The sequence below is a fragment of the Hippoglossus stenolepis genome, chromosome 3 (genome assembly GCF_022539355.2).
Source record: "Hippoglossus stenolepis isolate QCI-W04-F060 chromosome 3, HSTE1.2, whole genome shotgun sequence".
Taxonomy (NCBI): domain Eukaryota; kingdom Metazoa; phylum Chordata; class Actinopteri; order Pleuronectiformes; family Pleuronectidae; genus Hippoglossus; species Hippoglossus stenolepis.
Window position 1 is genome coordinate 1290781 of NC_061485.1, and position 18012 is coordinate 1308792.

The 18012-nt window shown below is 43.6% G+C and overlaps 2 protein-coding genes across 2 annotated transcripts in view; one reads left to right on the plus strand and one right to left on the minus strand.

Annotated features, from left to right (window-relative positions):
• pcbp4 (poly(rC) binding protein 4) overlaps positions 1–18012 on the plus strand; it is a 336110-nt gene that overhangs the window by 218535 nt on the left and 99563 nt on the right.
• Positions 1–18012, minus strand: part of dock3 (dedicator of cytokinesis 3) — a 120159-nt gene that overhangs the window by 64292 nt on the left and 37855 nt on the right. The window contains 2 exon segments of the mRNA XM_047339172.1: positions 2886–2926; positions 7249–7332. Of these exon segments, the coding sequence (XP_047195128.1) occupies positions 2886–2926; positions 7249–7332 (125 nt within the window).

Sequence of the window (18012 nt, forward strand, 5' to 3'; positions counted from 1 at the left end):
CTAACAGCTGATCTTTAGGAAACTGTGCTGTCCTTCTCTTCGTGGTCGAGGGTAACGTGAAACAGAAGAAGCTCGGAGTGTGAAGTTGTGTTTGTGTTGGATCAGAGACGAGTCGCAGCAGGAAGTCATTTCCTGAGGGGGACGCCGAGATTGGTCTCGACCAGCGAGCGGTTTGTGGAGGAACCAGGTGATTAGGGCCGAACTGACGGGATTGGACTGATGCCTCGACTGCTGCGAGAGAGAGAGGGACGAGGGAAGAGGCAGCGTGCAAACACACACACACACACACACACACACACACACACACACACACACACGCACACACACACAACGAGGCGAAGAAACGAAGGCACAGTGGTTACACACTGTAGCGTACAGACCACAGAACTGAACAGAGACTCATGGAGTCACTGTTCATGTCTCATCAAATCTTTCTTATTTCACTCTTGAGTCCAACTGGTCGAGAAGTGAATCAATGGTTTGTGATCATCAGAAGTGTTTTTGTAAGAAATTATAGAATCGTTGCTTTGTGTCAATGATTTCAAAACCAGAGTAAATATTATATTCAACATGTCACAATAATGTTAAAGGACACAAGTGGTGTTTTTGTGTGTGTTTTTTGTGAATGTAAAAGTTCTACAAAGTGCAAAGTCCAGTCTGTGGTGGAGGAGCTCCTCTCCTGCACAGGAGACACTGAAGCTCCTGAAACACCTCGTCTCTCGTCCTCACCAGATCCACGTCTGTCTAATATCCAGCAGCTGTAGTCGGACACGACCGCGGACGAAGCCAAGGGCACGTTGTCAGACCCTTTTGCACAGTTTTACGGTTTCAGGGTGAACGACACGTTTCCTCTAAACTGTGTCATCGGGCTTCAAGGTTCATCCTTCCTCTCGGTTGGTGGGTGTGTCAGAGGTGTCGTCCAATCAGCAGAGACCTGGATATAAACTCCTCCGTATGAAAAAGACAGGGACACAATGGATTGTGTTGAGCCCCTGTCGAGGAACACTACACATGTTACATGAGACGTTCCCTGTCCCTTCCAACGAGTTTCTGTTTTGTTGCACGTGTTTGTGAGTCACTGACACTGACAATTAACTCCCGATGTGTTTAGAACAATCTCCGAGACAAACCAGAGGTGTTTCTGTTTTATTTATATCTTCACGTCACCGTCTGTGCTGCGGATGAAATGCAAAATAGAAAAACCTCGACAGATTATCTCTCTCGTGTTAATTCTCCTCATATCTGGAACACAGAACACGCAGCTGGAGGAAACGCCGCTGTGGAGATATAATAAAGCTTCTTATGGAGCCACAGAGCCGAGAAGAATAAAACAGAAGGAGAGCAGGACGGAGCAGGACCAAACACAAAGGAGCTTCGTTTCTTTAAAGACTGTAAAACCAGAAGCCGGTTAACTCCTCATCCAGACATGCTGCTTAAAACAGAGACGGATATGAAGCTGTTGGTCGTGACTCAGATCAAATCTGTCAGGAAGCTGGTGATCACGCTGCGCTGCATTCATCGTGATACTCAACAACACCAGGTCAAAGCCCACAATGTGACTGGAGCACGTATCTTGTAGCTTTTCTTTCAGAGAGATAATAACGTTACTAAGTCGAGATCATACCTCCGATAACAGTCCCTTAAAGTTACACTCCAACTGGTCCGAAAGGCAGCCGCCGGACGTTTAACTGTAAACTATATTTTATAATAAAGTTGATTATTAAAAGTGAACTAACACAGGAAGCAGGTCCCACATCGGGCTGGGCCCTCGTTCTCTTCCTGGACTGTCCCCTGCACACGGTGAGATCTTCACAGCTCCTGACTGAGGCCTTCTGTCCATCCCAGAATACAGATTCAAAACTAAAACGTGCAGAGTCCGTTTCAAGAAATCGTTAAGAACTCCACTATTTCGTAAATATTTCAACTTGCTCTCGTCCTTATGTTCCTTTGTTTTTGCTCCTGTGTAGTTTTTATTCTTCTATTGTTTTGTACAGCACCTTGTAACTTTGGTTTTTTACAGGTGCTTTATAAATACATTTAAACACACTCAGATATCAGTCGTCTAATTATGTCTGATTTAAATCATTATTCCCTGGAATGTAAAAAAACAAAAACATGATATTATCTTATCTCACAATATTAAAGAAAGTGAATAAATCCCTGAATGTCCCTCGAGACGTCTCTACACAACCACATTGGTACATCCGTCCGTCCCATTCTTATGAAATTAAATCTCAAGCCGTCTGGAGGGACAGCGGCTCTCAGCTCTCAGACACTTGATCACAAGGTCGATCATTGTGATGAGAGTTTTCAGGTTTAAATGCTCTAAGTTCAGACTCCGGTTTGAACAGAACATCTACAGGTTCAGGTTCAGACAGAGGGTCACAGCCCAGGAGAGGAACACAGACTTTGGGCTCTTCAACTTTTACAATAACAAAAAAACCTTTGTAAGACACAAGAGGAAAACTGAAAAATATCCTTCGTCATCCTCATCGTCGTCACACTATTGTCCAGCGTCAATAGAAGTGGCAAAGAAGCTAATCTGAGAATCACAAGCTGTGGGTTTTAAAGTGGCCCCCGGCACTCGAACATGAATTAACGAATGAATTACAGAAATGTGGGCGACACGGTTTCTTAGAATTGGCCCCTGGGAAAATCGACTAGCAATTATACTTAAAACACAAAGAAACATCTCTGATCAACTCAAACATCCGTGGTTGTTTCTGTGCCACAGGCAGAAACTCCGAGGTCACGACTCGGACATGCTGCCTTGGGGAATAAGATATTTTCTATTTAACATTTAATGAGAAGAAAGACGAAAAGAGAGTCGAAGAAAGAGCGAGAGGGAAGAGAGCTGCAGAGCCGGAGCTGTCAATCACTCTTACCTTGACATTTGGCTTCCTCGTAGAAAATCCTCTGAACCATCCTGAAAGGAGACAAACAGAAATCACTCAGACGGCAGCTGAGAATAAAAAGTGACGCATGTTAGCAGATGGGACATGGACCAAACCTAAGAAAATCAAAGTAGACGTTAAATAACTTTTTATTTCAGGTAGTTCTTATCACAACAATATGATATATGTGACATGTTCAAGTGTTCGTGCTTCTGATAAGTTCGGCTTTAATTTAAGACTTTGGGTTTTCAACACATGTTCGGTGTGAGACTATGAGATGCAACGGTTTAAAGTTTTGAAATGATTAATCTTGTATAAAACTGTTCTCCTGTAAATCAGTTTCTGTGTCTCGTCAGTTCAGGGCAAAGTTTATTCCACATGTCTGAGCCCCGTGTGACCCACAGTACACGACCCCCCCCCAGATGACTTGTATCCAGGGAGTGAATGTGTACAGGAGCCCGGACGTCCTCTCAGACCGCGGGGACATCGTTTGTCTCCATCTGAGTGGAAATAAAACCGATTGTGTGTCCGACTCCTGGAACTGAACGGCTTGGGTGACCGCAGTCTGTCAGTGACAGAGGGAAGCAAGAGAGACGTTTATATCGAAATGATTCATATTATTACTTTGACCTTCACGGAGAGAACGACTATATATTATGTTTTTAAGGGAGATTTCAAAACTCTGACTATCTGAAACACCACCTCGTTCATCTGACTCCTTTTTGAGACATTTCCGAAACGAAAACATTGAAATACTGTAAAATAATTTAGAAAAACGTTCCAGTTACACACAGACCAGGACGCCTCATGCGTCCATCTTATCTTCCTGCAAAATCATTTCCTCAGCAGATCTCCCTGCTCTGATATGAATATGGAGGAGGGAGGCTTAATTGGCCGGGGTAATTAATAACCAATCAAGATTCATTTATCACTCTCGTTAAGACGGCTGTGTTTACTCCCCTGCCTCTCATCTATATGGTAATCAGACTGGGGCTGGACCAGCAGTGTCTGGGTCTATTTGAAGGAGTTGAAATGAGGACGGTGTGTGTGTGTGTGTGTGTGTGTGTGTGTGTGTGTGTGTGTGTGTGTGTGTGTGTGTGTGTGTGTGTGTGTGTGTGTGTGTGTGTGTGCGTTTGTGTAGCCAAACTCGTTTACTGCATCTGTAAGATATGAGAAACACGAGGGAGGAAAGACAGCAATAAAAGCTTCATTTGTACACGTGCATGTGTATATCATCATCATTATTATTATTATTATTATATAATGTAGGTGTGTAAGCAGAGATGACAGGGCAGGTGTGTGTGTGTGTGTGTGTGTGGTGTGTGTGTGTGTGTGTGTGTGTGTGTGTGTGTGTGTGTGTGTGTGTGTGTGTTGTGTGTGTCTGTGTGTGTGTGTGTGGTACCTCGCAGGTGCATATATGCGTCTAATTTGTTCACTGTCACACATCGTCTCTCTGAGGAAGAATAATCATCTCGACTCCTGGAGCCAAACGACTCAGCGAGTGATTATTAGAATAATCATTTGCAGCGTTATCACAATAATAATCACTGCGCATCATTTCTAAGTGGGAGGCAGAACTGGAGGAGCCACTTCTGAGCCTCAGACTAAACTCATTATGAATACGGCGTTATAGAATAAATGCAGGTTTCCATCAAGCGATCAAATCAGCCAAATATGAGTCTTAAACGATGCTTCACGTCCCTGTGGAGCTCAGCCCGAGATGGTTTATGCAAAAAAGAAAAGCTTGTTGATGCAGTAATCTCACAGAGAGACGAGCAGCTGAGCTCCTCACTGCCAATCAACACGTATTGATCGATCCGTATCTGATCAATATTCTGCTGTTAAGTCGTGACGTGTGTGACGTGTCCCTCGCTGTAGCTGTAGCTCTCAGATGGGGAATGAGAATAAATACAACTCAAATCAATGTTTGGCCATCGTCAGTGTTTTCTAACGTCAGCAAACAACTGTGATGGTGTTTAACGTCAGAAATATCCATGCACCTCATGTTTTTAAGCCTGAAAGTAAAAAGTACTGGATGTAAGTAAGCTAGCAGAGTAACGCTAACTGTCTTCTCAACCTTAAAGGTTCAGTGTGTACGATTCAGGTGAAAGGGTCTATTGTTAGAAACTGAATATAAAATAATCCTAGAGATGTGGTTCATCTAAATTGTATAAAGTGTAGTTTTCTTTACCCCAGAATGGCCCCTTTATATATATAAAAACTGTACATATAAATACTTTATATTTAAATACTTTATATTTACATCAGGAGCGGGTCCTCTCTACGGAGGCAGCCATGTTTTTTACAGTAGCCCAGAATGGACAAACTAAACCTTTTGAGTTTCCATGACAACTGAAGCTACCACAGGTTCTCTTTCATGTTTGGAGGGGGTTCAGCTGCAACATGACACTTCACCACTAGATGTCACTAAATCCGACACACTTGACCTTTAATGGATGAACTTATCTTCATTACAACCCAATAACAGCTGATCTCTATAAATCCTGGTTGTTTACCTGTTATTTACCGGCAGCCATCTTTCCTCTTCCACAGCAGCCGTTCTTATAAACTAATGAGAGTCTTTGCTGCGACTGTGGTTCTTCAGTAACGCTGACAGAGTCCAAATCTCCTACTTTAAATTGCTGCCATGGCCTTAATGGAAGTCTAATGCCTTCTCAAGTGTTATGACTCTAATCTATATTTGAAGAATGGACCTCAGGGATTGCATTCCTGCAGCCCGGCTGCCATCTCCATATCAATGTCATTACAGCCACTGAGCCTCTGTCTGCAGAGGATACTTTGGCATTAGAGCCGACGGAGAAGGTGGGAAAGATCCTTTTAAGAAAGACTTCCCTTGCACCTTGAATACTCAGTGTTCGTTCTCAGTAAAAAGCTCTGCAGTGTTTCTGCAGCAGCTGAAACAAACAAACACAAGCACACACACCCCGAAGTAAAGAGACAAATCCATCCATTATCTGCATTGTTCCAGAAGGAAAAATCCCATTTATATTCTGAATAGAGACTTTGATTATCAGCCGTAATATTAAAACCATCCCAGGTAGATTTACCACAAGCAACGAGGGTGTGAAATCATTTTAAATGATCGTGTAGAAGCCAGAAGTTCACATGACGTCGGCTGCATTTTAAGAAGAACAAGTTTTATTTGTGAGAAGAACTGCACTTCCCACAATCCTGAAAAAGACCCGTGTAGAAGGACGACGTGTGAGAAGCTGCGACGCCGCCTTGGATCAGCTCAGACGACGCCCATGTTCCCTGATGTGAGGGTCGTGTTTCACTACCAGAGCAAATCCTCAACGTCAGGCTGTGATAGGAGGATTCTTTGACCAGTGGAAAAGGGGCTTTCGATGCTGATTGGCTTGAGTGCAACCTTGAATTTGAGTGCATGTGGAGGAAGACGCAGCAAAACAAAGACGCAGGAGATGACAAGATGATGGTGTGTGTGTGTGTGTGTGGGTGGCAGCCAGAAGAGTGAAGCTACATCTTCTCCATCCACTAAACACTAACCCCCCCCCCCAGGTTTCAGACCCAGTCAGCCTCTGGCACTCGGTCGATGGCTGCATCCTGCTCAGCTGTGGCTAATGGAGCACACGCTCACTCATTATCTGCAGAAGACAACATTTCCCGGCCTCACACACGTTCTGGCTTCAGCTGCGAGTCTCTGTCTGACTTGGGCTCCGGTCCAGGTCCGCACCAGCCTATTACCGGCTATTTACAGCTCATTATTGAAGGACGCAGCGATGAGTGTGACTCTGTCTTTACAGTGTGCATCGGAGATAACGGCCGCCGCAGCATTAGAAGCTTTTCCAGCTGGAGCTCTCATGAAGATTTGTGGACAAAGAGCAGGCGACAAAACTAACACCGCTGCTGCTGCACCGAAAATAAAAAATAACGTGGAAAAGTACCAGCCAGTTGTTTTCTCAGATGACAGAAGGTACAGATGTTTGAATAAAATTATTCTACTGGGTACCCATCCAATCAAACGGAAGGAAAATGTGTGTTTACATTTATTTCTGAACATAAAATAATAATAAAAAATGATTGAGGCTGTCTACTTATTGCTTTTATTTCTTGATCAGTGTGAATGTATTGTTGGGATTGAACCTGATCATCCTGTGTCTGTCAAAACCATCTGTGAACCTTGTTTTTAAAGCTGCGGTAAAAATAAAGTATAAATTATCATTATGTTGAGACAAAGTTCTACACAGCAGGAGGCAGTTCAGTGAGCTCCTGTATGTATGGCATGTTTTATCGGTGCAGGACTAGTGGTCTCAGCGCTGGTGATACTGGTCCAGAGACATGATCTCTGTGTAAAACCATCAGGTCGAAGTCTTACCTTCACATTTCTCCAGAATCTGAACCGTCTCTCCAACCTCCAGAGCCAAACCCTGAGTCACCGAGCCGCGGAAGCCGCAGATCACTGAGGACACACAAAGAGGAAATACATGAGGTTCTGAGAATTTCTTACTTATTTATTTTCTGAATGTTAGCACAGCAAACACTTTCATCATTCATTCATCGGAAAAAACATTTCTTTTTAAATTCCTCGTAGGTCGTAAACCACATGAATGCTCTCATGCGCCCTCGTCAGCGTCAGCGTGTCCCGTGACAGCAGCGTGACGTCAGCCTGTGATCGGGCACGTCCTCGCTGCACCAGGCCCTGTTGATGTTAATATTCCTCATGACTGCTCCAGTGCACCCGGAGAACAACAGACCTCTGAGCTTCCTCTGCTGTCACTGTACATCACCGGGTACAGGAACAAAACGTACAGTACTGAAACGTCCCGGGAAGTAAGATGTATTTCTGTTTGGATTCTAAACCAGTCAGGATATAACTTTTCGCCCCGGGTGTTTCTACACTCTCTGCTTTCAGCTGCTCAATATGAAACCGATGCTTTAACATTCAAACCACGTCAGATATTTGATGTTCAGTAAACATCCTGCCACACAGGAGGAAACCTCAACACGAGTTGTACTGAGGAGCTGAACAAAGTATTTCTTCCAAACAACAAGTGAAAACCACAAGGGAACTCATTCTCATCAGGAATCTGCCAGGAACCGTGTCATAGTTATTGATATACACAAACTTGTGAGTCCACATGTTTAAAGGATTCAAGACTTTATCATTCAACGTGGCGAGCTACGAAAAGACAAGTGTGAAGAATGAGAATTAGAAATTTAAAATGATATCAAGGTTAAAAATTCAAGATAAAAAGTCGATTTAAATATGTCACAAAGGCAAATAAGCAGGATTATGAAAAGTCTTCTTTTATTGTTACACTGCTCATGTAAATAAAGATGGACGACGCATACTGCCCATACTGGTACTCAACCAATCAGGAGTCAGTCTCAGCTGTCAATCATGACGTCTTTATGTCATCAAACATTTATTTAAAGTCTACTTTGATCTGTTGGTTTGTTCCAAGACCCATCTGCTAACATGGAGAGGTTTAGGACTTATACTGCAGCCAGCCACCAGGGGGCGATGAAGAAGATTTGGCATCACTATCAGGAGCTGTCATGTCGTCCATCTTTATCACAGTCTAGGAACGTGATCAAGGGTGAGGGTTTACCGTATAAAGGTCAGAGGTCACCATCCTGGTGGCCGGAGGCAAAGAAGCTTTTTCTTTGTACTTAAAAGATGCAAAGCTGCAGTTTAATATAGATTTTTACATCTTTTTTGCATCTTCTTCTTCTGAAATATTGTTTTTTTTAAGGTCTAAGTGTCTGATTACCATTAAACACATCGTGAGGACATGGTCATCATCCACTGTGTCTTACATATAAAATATAAATGTAAATAGCTTTGCAGGAAGTAAAAGAAAAAACAAAACCCTCTGGCCCAAAGGCAAATCCGCACTTTTCACTCTGTCCTGAAGCAGAAGTGAGGAGTTGAGCTGAGGCCACGACGGCAGCCTGCTCTGAATGTAGAGGGAGAAACCAGACAGGATCTTAACTCTGCTCCGTCTCTGTCCGTGGAAAACTGTTTCCAGGAAGTCGCTCTGTGTTTGAAGCAGCACGTCCTGAGGTCACTGCGTTTTGATCTCGTTAGCTCTGTGGTGATTCGACCTTCGAGGAGTCAAAGTCAACGTACACGGTCGCAGGGCTCGAGGCCTCACGCCAGAGACTCCTCCCACGACCAGAGACTCCTCCTACGACCAGAGACTCCTCCCATGACCAGAGACTCCTCCCACGACCGGCGACAAACCTCTGTGTGTCAGCGCCGGTCAAATACAGACAAATCCTCCGTGTCGTCAAGGTTCCATGTTTAGAACGTGTGAACTCGGATTCAAGCAATCATTAAATCAAATTATAATTGTATAATCTCATATTCACACATCACAGTTTGTCTCATGGATCTTAACAAGGTTCTTAACCCTGATCAAGAGTTAAACTACCAAAGAAACTTTATTAACAGGAAATAAAACGTAGAAACCTCAGAGAGTCACGTGAGGACACAAGTACAATAGATGCTGCGTGTAGCTGAACACATCCACAAAATAACTGTATTTACTACATTGAGAAGAAGAAACTGTTTGTATGTACATGTAGATGTATGTTCAACAACTTTAAAGTTATACTTCTTATAATTTTCATGAAAATAATTGGATGTATTTATACGTGTACGTAGTTAAAGTAAGACGGACGACGTGTCTCCACTTCCTCCCGTCGTACGATAATGAAGCCAAAATATGTCAGATATACAGGAGACACTGTTCAGGCTCCGCAGCGAGGACTCTCTCTCCCTCTCCATTATTAACACCTCTCTCACTGTTTGTCTTTCAATGACACACTCTCACTCTCTCCCCCTGTGTCTCTCTGTCATTTGTCCATTGTCCCTCTCTGTCATCACTGTCACTCTGTTGTCTCGGGCCTCGTCAGTCTGTCATTGGTTCGGTGCGACTGCCTCTCGTTCTGTACTTAGACCAGAGGTTGAAGACAAATGTTTGGTGTCTGTGACGGAGGGAAAACGGAGCGAGGTGAAGAGGTGAAGGGGAATCAACCTCACGCACCTTTGACCACTTGGTTTTTTCCTGAAAACCTTTAAACTGGTTCAACGTATTTAACTTGAGGTAAGGCTGATAAATGTAAGTTGTTGGCCACAGTTGAATATTGTTGTCCTAAAACATGAAACAACACAAACCACATGATGTTTACAGGAACGTGTGTTTCTGTTCGAGTCCTATAGGAGCGAGAGAATCAAAGTCTTTCCAGATTAAAGACAAATGTTTCACAGCATGAGAAAAATATTATTGAAAATGTTCGATGTTCATGTCACATCTTCCAGATTAAGTTTAATCCCAGTAAAACCAAATATAGATCTGGACCAGCCTGTAATCCCTGAAACATCTGATTTTGATCACATAAAGTGCTTCTTTTTTTATTTTGTATAACACAATAACACAGACCAACAAAAACAAACATAGTTGTTATTCTTCGTTGTTGTTTTCCACAAAAGTTTCACTCTCGCACAAACTTTTGGATTCGTTGGTTCACTTCATGGTGAGATGTGTTTTATTTATTTATTCATATTTGTATTTATTTTCTCTTCCTTCGAGCGACGCTGTCAGAGAGCAGAGAGTCCTCCAGAGAAAAGAAGAGACAGAGGAGGCAAACACACACACACAGACACACACACACAACACACAACACACAACACACACACGGGGATTAGCTCTATCCAGCTGGAATTGGCATTTAGTTTATCCAGCGGTTTAGGTCAATAGTCTGACAAATGACTCACATGTGTTGGTCTCACCACTTAGCCTGTGGCCTGTATGTGTTTGATTGTGAATGTGAGAGGCCGCAACCACAGGAGGAAGAGAAATACTGGATGTGTAGTTGTGTGCAAGAATCTGTGTGTGTGTGTCTGTGTGTGTGTGTGTGTGTGCATGGGTGTGTGCGGCACCTGAACGAGTTATTTACTCCGACAAGATAATTCAATTTATGGTGCAACTTCAAATGCTCTGTTTCAATATTTAATTGATGCTCCAGAGTTTCACCAAAGCCCAAATTGAAAAGGACATTTGACACAAACTTAATGGCCGTGAATTATTCAGAGAAGAGACTTTCAGTCGAACAAAGAATGTTCATTTGGAGAAAAGAAGATGTGAGTGCTTTGAACCAAAGTACCTACCAGTGGTACTTAATGGAGACGGCAGATTAACATGAGATTTCCACATTTGTGTTGATGCCACTGTGGAGTAACAGCACATTAACACACAATCGGTTCATCTGTTATGAGTGCAAACACTAAAATAATGGAATCTGACCAGACTCCAACAGGAAAAACAAATCAACACACGTTCACAGCACTCATGATGAAAAGAAAACTGCAGCCAACTTGTGCGAGCACAGTTCCTAACATCTTTTATTCAGTGCAACACAAGCTAACACTATGTTCTCAACTTTGACTCTCAATTTCAAAATAAAAATCTGTGTCGGTTGGAAATGAGAGTTTCATTTCAGCGATTAAAGCCAATCCGCAGTGCGTCAGTCAGAAGAATGAGACGGCCCACAGCGAGATTTTCAAGTGGTTACGATGATACTGACGATAATCTCTCATAGAGTCTTGTGTGCGGTGGAGATCGTGACCCTGGGTGGTGCCCTGGGTGAGGCATACAAGTGATGAGCACAAAACAACCTCGATGTAAAACAAATAAACTGCATTGATGCAAAATGCAAAAGTATTAAGATGCTAATATGTCCCTGGAAAACTCTGCACATGTACTATTCGCTGTCACCGCCGCCTGTCAGCATGTTGATGTTATGATGCATGAGACCACACCCGTCTTGGAACTCCTCATCAGTTCTATTTGTACGACACCAAATACGAGGATACTGGCTTGTTTGGAAAAGTGTAGGATGCTCGTTAGAAGAGGTACTTCATATAGAATGCTGTTTTGAAAACGCAGTAGTACTCTGGATGAGTCTACATCGGTGAACAGCTTCAACTTTAAATGAAACCACAATATTATGTGACACGCAAGAAAATATCGCAAAAACACACGATTCTGCCTTAAAGCCTCTTAATGGAGTTCCCTCCTCTACAGTCAACAGTCCAGGACGAATGCACGTGATGAGGCTTCTCATGTTTTATGCATCATCTGCCTGATGCTGCAATATGCAGCTGCCTAAGAAACATATTACACACACACTCAGTGGTGTGTTCCATCAATAGGCACATGAAAGGGAATGAATGGGAATCCCTCGGGTGTGAGCAGGGCTGCGCTGTGTGTGTGTGTCTCTGTGTGTGTGTGTGTGTGTGTGTGTGTATGTGTGTGTGAACCAATTTGCGGTGGAGATTTGTGTAGCTCTTTAGAGCAAAGACGTTTCTGCAAAGTAAAAGAGAAAAGTCAGAGATCTGCTTGTGTGTACTTTGTGTGTACTTGTGATAGAGAGAGGAAGATAAAATGGTTTTACTTGTACATGTATTGTACGTTGTATGTTTGAAACAGACAGAGAGACGGAGAATGAACAGGAGACACTTGTTAATGGTTATTTCCTACATGTGTGTGTGGCTGTTTGCATGTGTTGTTCTGGTTGACATGTAAAACCATGAAGGTCAGGACCTAGTTTAGGGTTGTGGTTAGGATCCGGTTCGGGTTAGGAGTTAAGATCCTTTAGCAAACAATAGGCAGAGTTTTCCATTTTAGTATTAACACATCGTCCCTCCGACAAGGTACCGACTGTTACAACACACCTGACTCGAAATGTGTTTTCACGATGTAGCTGCACATCAATGTAGATATATATGTTCGTGTCATAGAATTCGTGGAACTCAAACACACAGATTGGCTTGTTTCTATTGGACGAGCACGTGTTCGGCCGCTCGACGCAGCTATAAATCCCTCGCTGTGAATTTTCAGGACATTTTTCTGCTGCATTCTCACATTGACTGTACTGACTCGTACATTTGTCCGGACCTGAAAGCAGCTTGAGAGATCAGGGGCTTGAGCATGCGTCATGTCGACGAGGGTCCTCACAACTATAGACAGACGAACGTGTGTGTGTGTGTGTGTGTGTGTGTGTGTGTGTGTGTGTGTGTGTGTGTGTGTGTGTGTGTGTGTGTGTGTGTGTGTGTGTGTGTGTGTGTGTGTGTGTGTGTGTGTGTGATCCTGCCTCAGGAACAAATCTCATCCTAATTAAGACGTGAAGCTCGTCATTTTAACATCCTCCTCGATGCCCACAGGCACATGCAGGCAAAGTCTCAAGTGCACTCAGCACTCCAGCAGATGGATTGTGTGTATTTGGCTGTGTTTGTGTGTGTGTGTGTGTGTGTGTGTGTGTGTGTGTGTGTGTGTGTGTGTGTGTGTGTGTGTGTGTGTGAGAAAGATTTTCCCCATACCCTGTAGTTACTGCTGCTCCACAGCTGATGGGGAGGACAAGGTTTTCTGAGTGTGTTGAAAAAAATCCCAGGGAACAGCAGAGAGAGGAAAAGAGGTTCGGATCCAAAGATGATGATGATGATGAGAGATGCAGATTCTTTTTGTGTATGTGTTTGTTTATTTATTTATATGCACGTGCAGTGATTGTACGCCAGCGTGCACGTGAGGCCGATGTCCCGGAAGCTGTTAAGCTGCGTAACAATCTACTGTAAAGTGAAAGGTAAGACAGAGGCACTGAGTAACGGGGTTGGTGCTGATAAATGAAAAAAGACGTTAAAGCAGAGAGAGCGGAGGAAACGTCTTCCTCAGCAGCGGCGGCGTGCAGAACTAGGCCACCTCCGTGAACCGACAGCAGTGACTGGAACGGCACAGACGGCACACACCAACCCACATACAGCTGAGATAAACTGCACCACACAGATGGGACGGAGATCTCAGCGTGTCACGTCCAGCCTGGAGATCTGCTCCCTGCTATTAATAGGCTAAACGGGAAAAAGTACTCGCTTGCACTTTATCCCCCCCCCCCGCAACTGCTCAACGACATCGACCTCTGTAACCGACAATGAGGGTGGTTGATACGGGGCCGTTCCCCGGGGAGGACGGGTGATGGATCTCAACCGGGGGGGCTGCTGAACAGGAGCGTGCACGCTGACAGGCACGAGAGTTTCAATCGCATGGAAACCAACACAGCTGAATACAGATTTGTAGAAAAGTTGTAGCTGTTACTTGAAGAAAATGTCACCGTTCATTTGTGAGTGAAAACAGTGGATTGCTTTCTGTAGGTTGGGTGGTTCAGGCACGAGTCAGAGTGCCTCCTGTGCAGGTGGAGGTTTCCAGGGCTCACCCAATCAGGAGGGGCCCCCCCGGGTAGAGCCAGAAGCTGTCGGAGTTACTACACATCCCATCTGGCCAGAGGACGCCTCAGGATCAACAAGCAAGAGCTGGAAAGTGCAGCTCGGGAGAGGGCAGCTGGAAACCCCCCCCGGAGCTAAGGCTGACAAGCAGAAGAGCCAAGTCAGGGGCCGCATCCTGTGGAGGCTGCACCTGATGACCGAGGTCGGTCAGGGTGGGGCAGTGAGGCCCTCCCTTTTTGAAGGCTTCCTCAAACGCATCTTTCCCAAGCAACAAAGGATCCAACGGGCGGATCCCTCTCAGGCCGACTTCTCCCAGGACGATGAAATGAACAAGCTGGTGAAGCAAATAGCAAATCTTCTGTAGTCGTCCGAAGGAAGCGTATACTGATTTAATATATATATAGAGAGAGTCTTAGTTGCATATGCTACACAAATACTACACAGCAATTCAGGCTGTATCCACAGGACTCTGATGTTCACAGGAGCATTTTAAAATGGCAGCATCTCAATCATCTGTTTGGAGATGAAGGTTCGTCTGTTCAGGCTGCTCGCGATTATCTGAGGATGAAAGTTTAATGAAGGTTTCAAATGAAGCTGCTAATGGACAGTGGTGTTATCTGTGCTGTGAGATATTCTGTATCATGAAGAGACAAACACAGATAACGGAGCTGGATTCTAAAATATTAACGATGAAGCGACTTTAACGTGAGCCACACGTTCAATAAACACTAACACACTGACGGCCCCACACTGTCATATCTACATCTGAAATGTAACCGTCTGGATTTATAGAACTAATGTTGTGGAAAACAGAAGCTTGTTAAACTCTTTAACAGCGTCGACTGGAAATTCAAGATGTTTCAGGACGGAGCTAAAGTCTGCAGATGTGTCTCTGTGACTTTTTGAGCGGGAGGTCACATGTTCTGTCACTTCCTCTTTGTCCTTTTATAACCTAAGACTTTATTTGTACAGAAGGTTTTATCTAAACCCAACTCCTCCATCCACTCACACAGCACTAAACAGCTGTAAGATATAATACATGGCTACAGGAACAGAGAACACTATCGTAACGCTTATGAATTTAAACATTTACAAGTTCAGAATTAGACAAGAATAGAGGAGTTTGATTCTGTAGAAAACAGGATACTTCTCGATTTAAATCGATTTAATCGAGTTAATGTCTTATTTCTATGATTCCTGGACTTTATTGTGCATCAACACTGGAGACAACATGTTGGGTCAAAAATAATCTGAATCGTGTTTGTTTTAACTCAGAGAAGAAGCAGAAAGTTTCTCCACTGCACCAACGGGGCTGAAAGTTCAGCAGTTAAGCAAAGTACTGTGACTTCCTGTGTGAGCTGCACCTCCGACTGTTCAGCAAACCAATAAAATCAACGTCTGCACTACGATAACTAACGTCCTGTTGTTTTCTCATCACATCCTCCTCATGCCTCGACCTCCCTGCAGCAGCCTCCCCCCCCCCCTTCAGTCTGAAAACCTCTGTCTTACAAAGAACATTACCACAATTAAACATAGAAACCCAAACATACATCATCTTCACAGGGGCTAATCTTTTACATTTTTTAAATTTAATTTCCCTTTGTTTATTTACAGTAACACCTGAACAGATTTCCAGTGAACTTGTTGGAACGATGGGACATTTTGGCTCAGATCTGGATAAATGAGCAGATACAGGATTTTTTTTTTTATCTCTTTCTTTGAGAGATTGTCTTTTACATTTACACTGTATCTCAGGTTATAATTCATGGATATTTTATGTTTTTATGTATTGGAAAGCATGAATAGAGAGCGGGGACGCCATGCAGCGAAGGGTCAGAACTGAACCTGCAGCCGCTGCAGAACAGTCGTGGATTCCAATGAGAAAGGACTGATATCGATCCAGATTAGATGATGTGGTTTCTTAATGGGACTGTTGTGTTCTTCTGAGTGTGAACATTGAGTTTATCCCTTTTCTTCCAAACTCCGAGGACACTCATCACTCAGCTGGATCAACCATCAGGCCTCAGTCCACTGAGGGTCTCTACTGGAGCAGATGGTGAACAGTTCCTCTGTTCTCAGGCAGGAACATGTAACATATGTGCGTCTGGTCACATGCCCACGTGTCTTACGTCTTGGCCGCTGCAGAGTGGCAGCGGAGCCTGGAGGTTCTCTGAGGTCATGGCCTGCACACATTCAGCCACAGACACACTTCGCTCAACCAGCACGACAACAGCTTCATTCCCTCGTCCAGCCGAGTGAAGGTTTCATCAGGGTGTAAAGTCACAGTCACACATCAAACCTTCAGATCCTGCACAAATCTCAAAGTGATAATCCAACAAAAACCTAATTTGAAGCTTCAGAAAAGAACAAAAACACCTTAAATCAAAACTTTGCCTGCAGACACACATTTGAAGGTTTTATTTTGATCAGGTTTTTGGTTTATTTCATTTGAATTACAACAAATATTTATTCTAAATGAAGTTAATTTTAACAAATGTATTTATTTTTTCAATAAAGAACAAAGGCACCTGCAGTATAACCGAACCGGCTCCGTAAACTAAGTATTGTATAAAGTATATAAAGGTTGGAAAAGCCACCGAACATCTGCGTGACGACTCTTCACTGCAGATGTGACTCTGAATAATTTATTGACCTTGTAACATGACGTCCTCCACTGTTCTCCACATAATCAGCTGCAAGAGACAGATGTTCAAATCTGCACAGCCACTTTCACTAACTCACAGCAGACTGCAGCGTCGCTACCACACGCACACGCACACGCACGCACACGCACACGCACACACACACGCACACACACGGCAGCAGCAGGCTCTAGAATACTTCATGTACACTGAGGAAAATGTCGGTCTGTGTTGATGTGCAAACGACTGACTTCCTGTCGTCGGTGCTGCATCACAGATGTTCAGTCTTTAAAATAAAAACTTTACATCTCATGACTTTTAAATGAAAAGATCTCATGTAAACACACAAGCACAGATCATCTATTAGTGGATGTTTTGAATCGTGGAGATGTAGATTTCCGTTTCCCTGACCCTCCACCCAGAGACGGTTCAGACTTCTGGGATCAACTGGTTTGATGTTCCATTAAGTTTCAAATAATACAGATGTGGCCCCTGAGCTCTTTACTGAAAACATTCCACCACGAGCAGCTCATTAGTGTTTAATCTGTAATAATTTACAATCTCTGGGGCCATCAGCTCGTATGTAAATGATCATTGTCACCATCAGCTTCCATTATGTGCAACTCATCTGTGCACAGACACACAAAACAGACCACACACACACACACAACACACACCACTCACACACACACAGAGAGACAGTAAAAAAAAAAGAGCATACAAAGTGTTGCGTGTTCTGGTCCGTTTCCTTTGTCATCATGGAGACACAGATGTTTCACGTGTTCATATTCATGGAAGTAAATGTCCACTGGACTGTGTGTGTGTGTGTGTGTGTGTGTGTGTGTGTGTGTGTGTGTTTTATGCAGATTTGTGTTTTATGCAGATTTGTGTCTCTCTCTGTTTGTTTTCTGTCTCTATGCATCTATCCGATTTCTGTCTTTTTCCAAATTTGTGTATATTTTGTTCACATCCACACACACACACACACTGAATCCCCCATAAACACCGTGGAAAAGGGAGAAAACAATGACACAGAAATAAGTAAACAGATGAGCTGTTCTCTGCCCTGGGGGGTATTGTGGTGCAGCCACATTAATCATGAATATAAACACCAAGATGACAGACAGATTTTCTGATGGATTCAAATTCACCTTCTGGTCTGTTTGTTTCCTAACGACACACAAAAAACATCTGATCGCACAGAGCGGAGGGAATA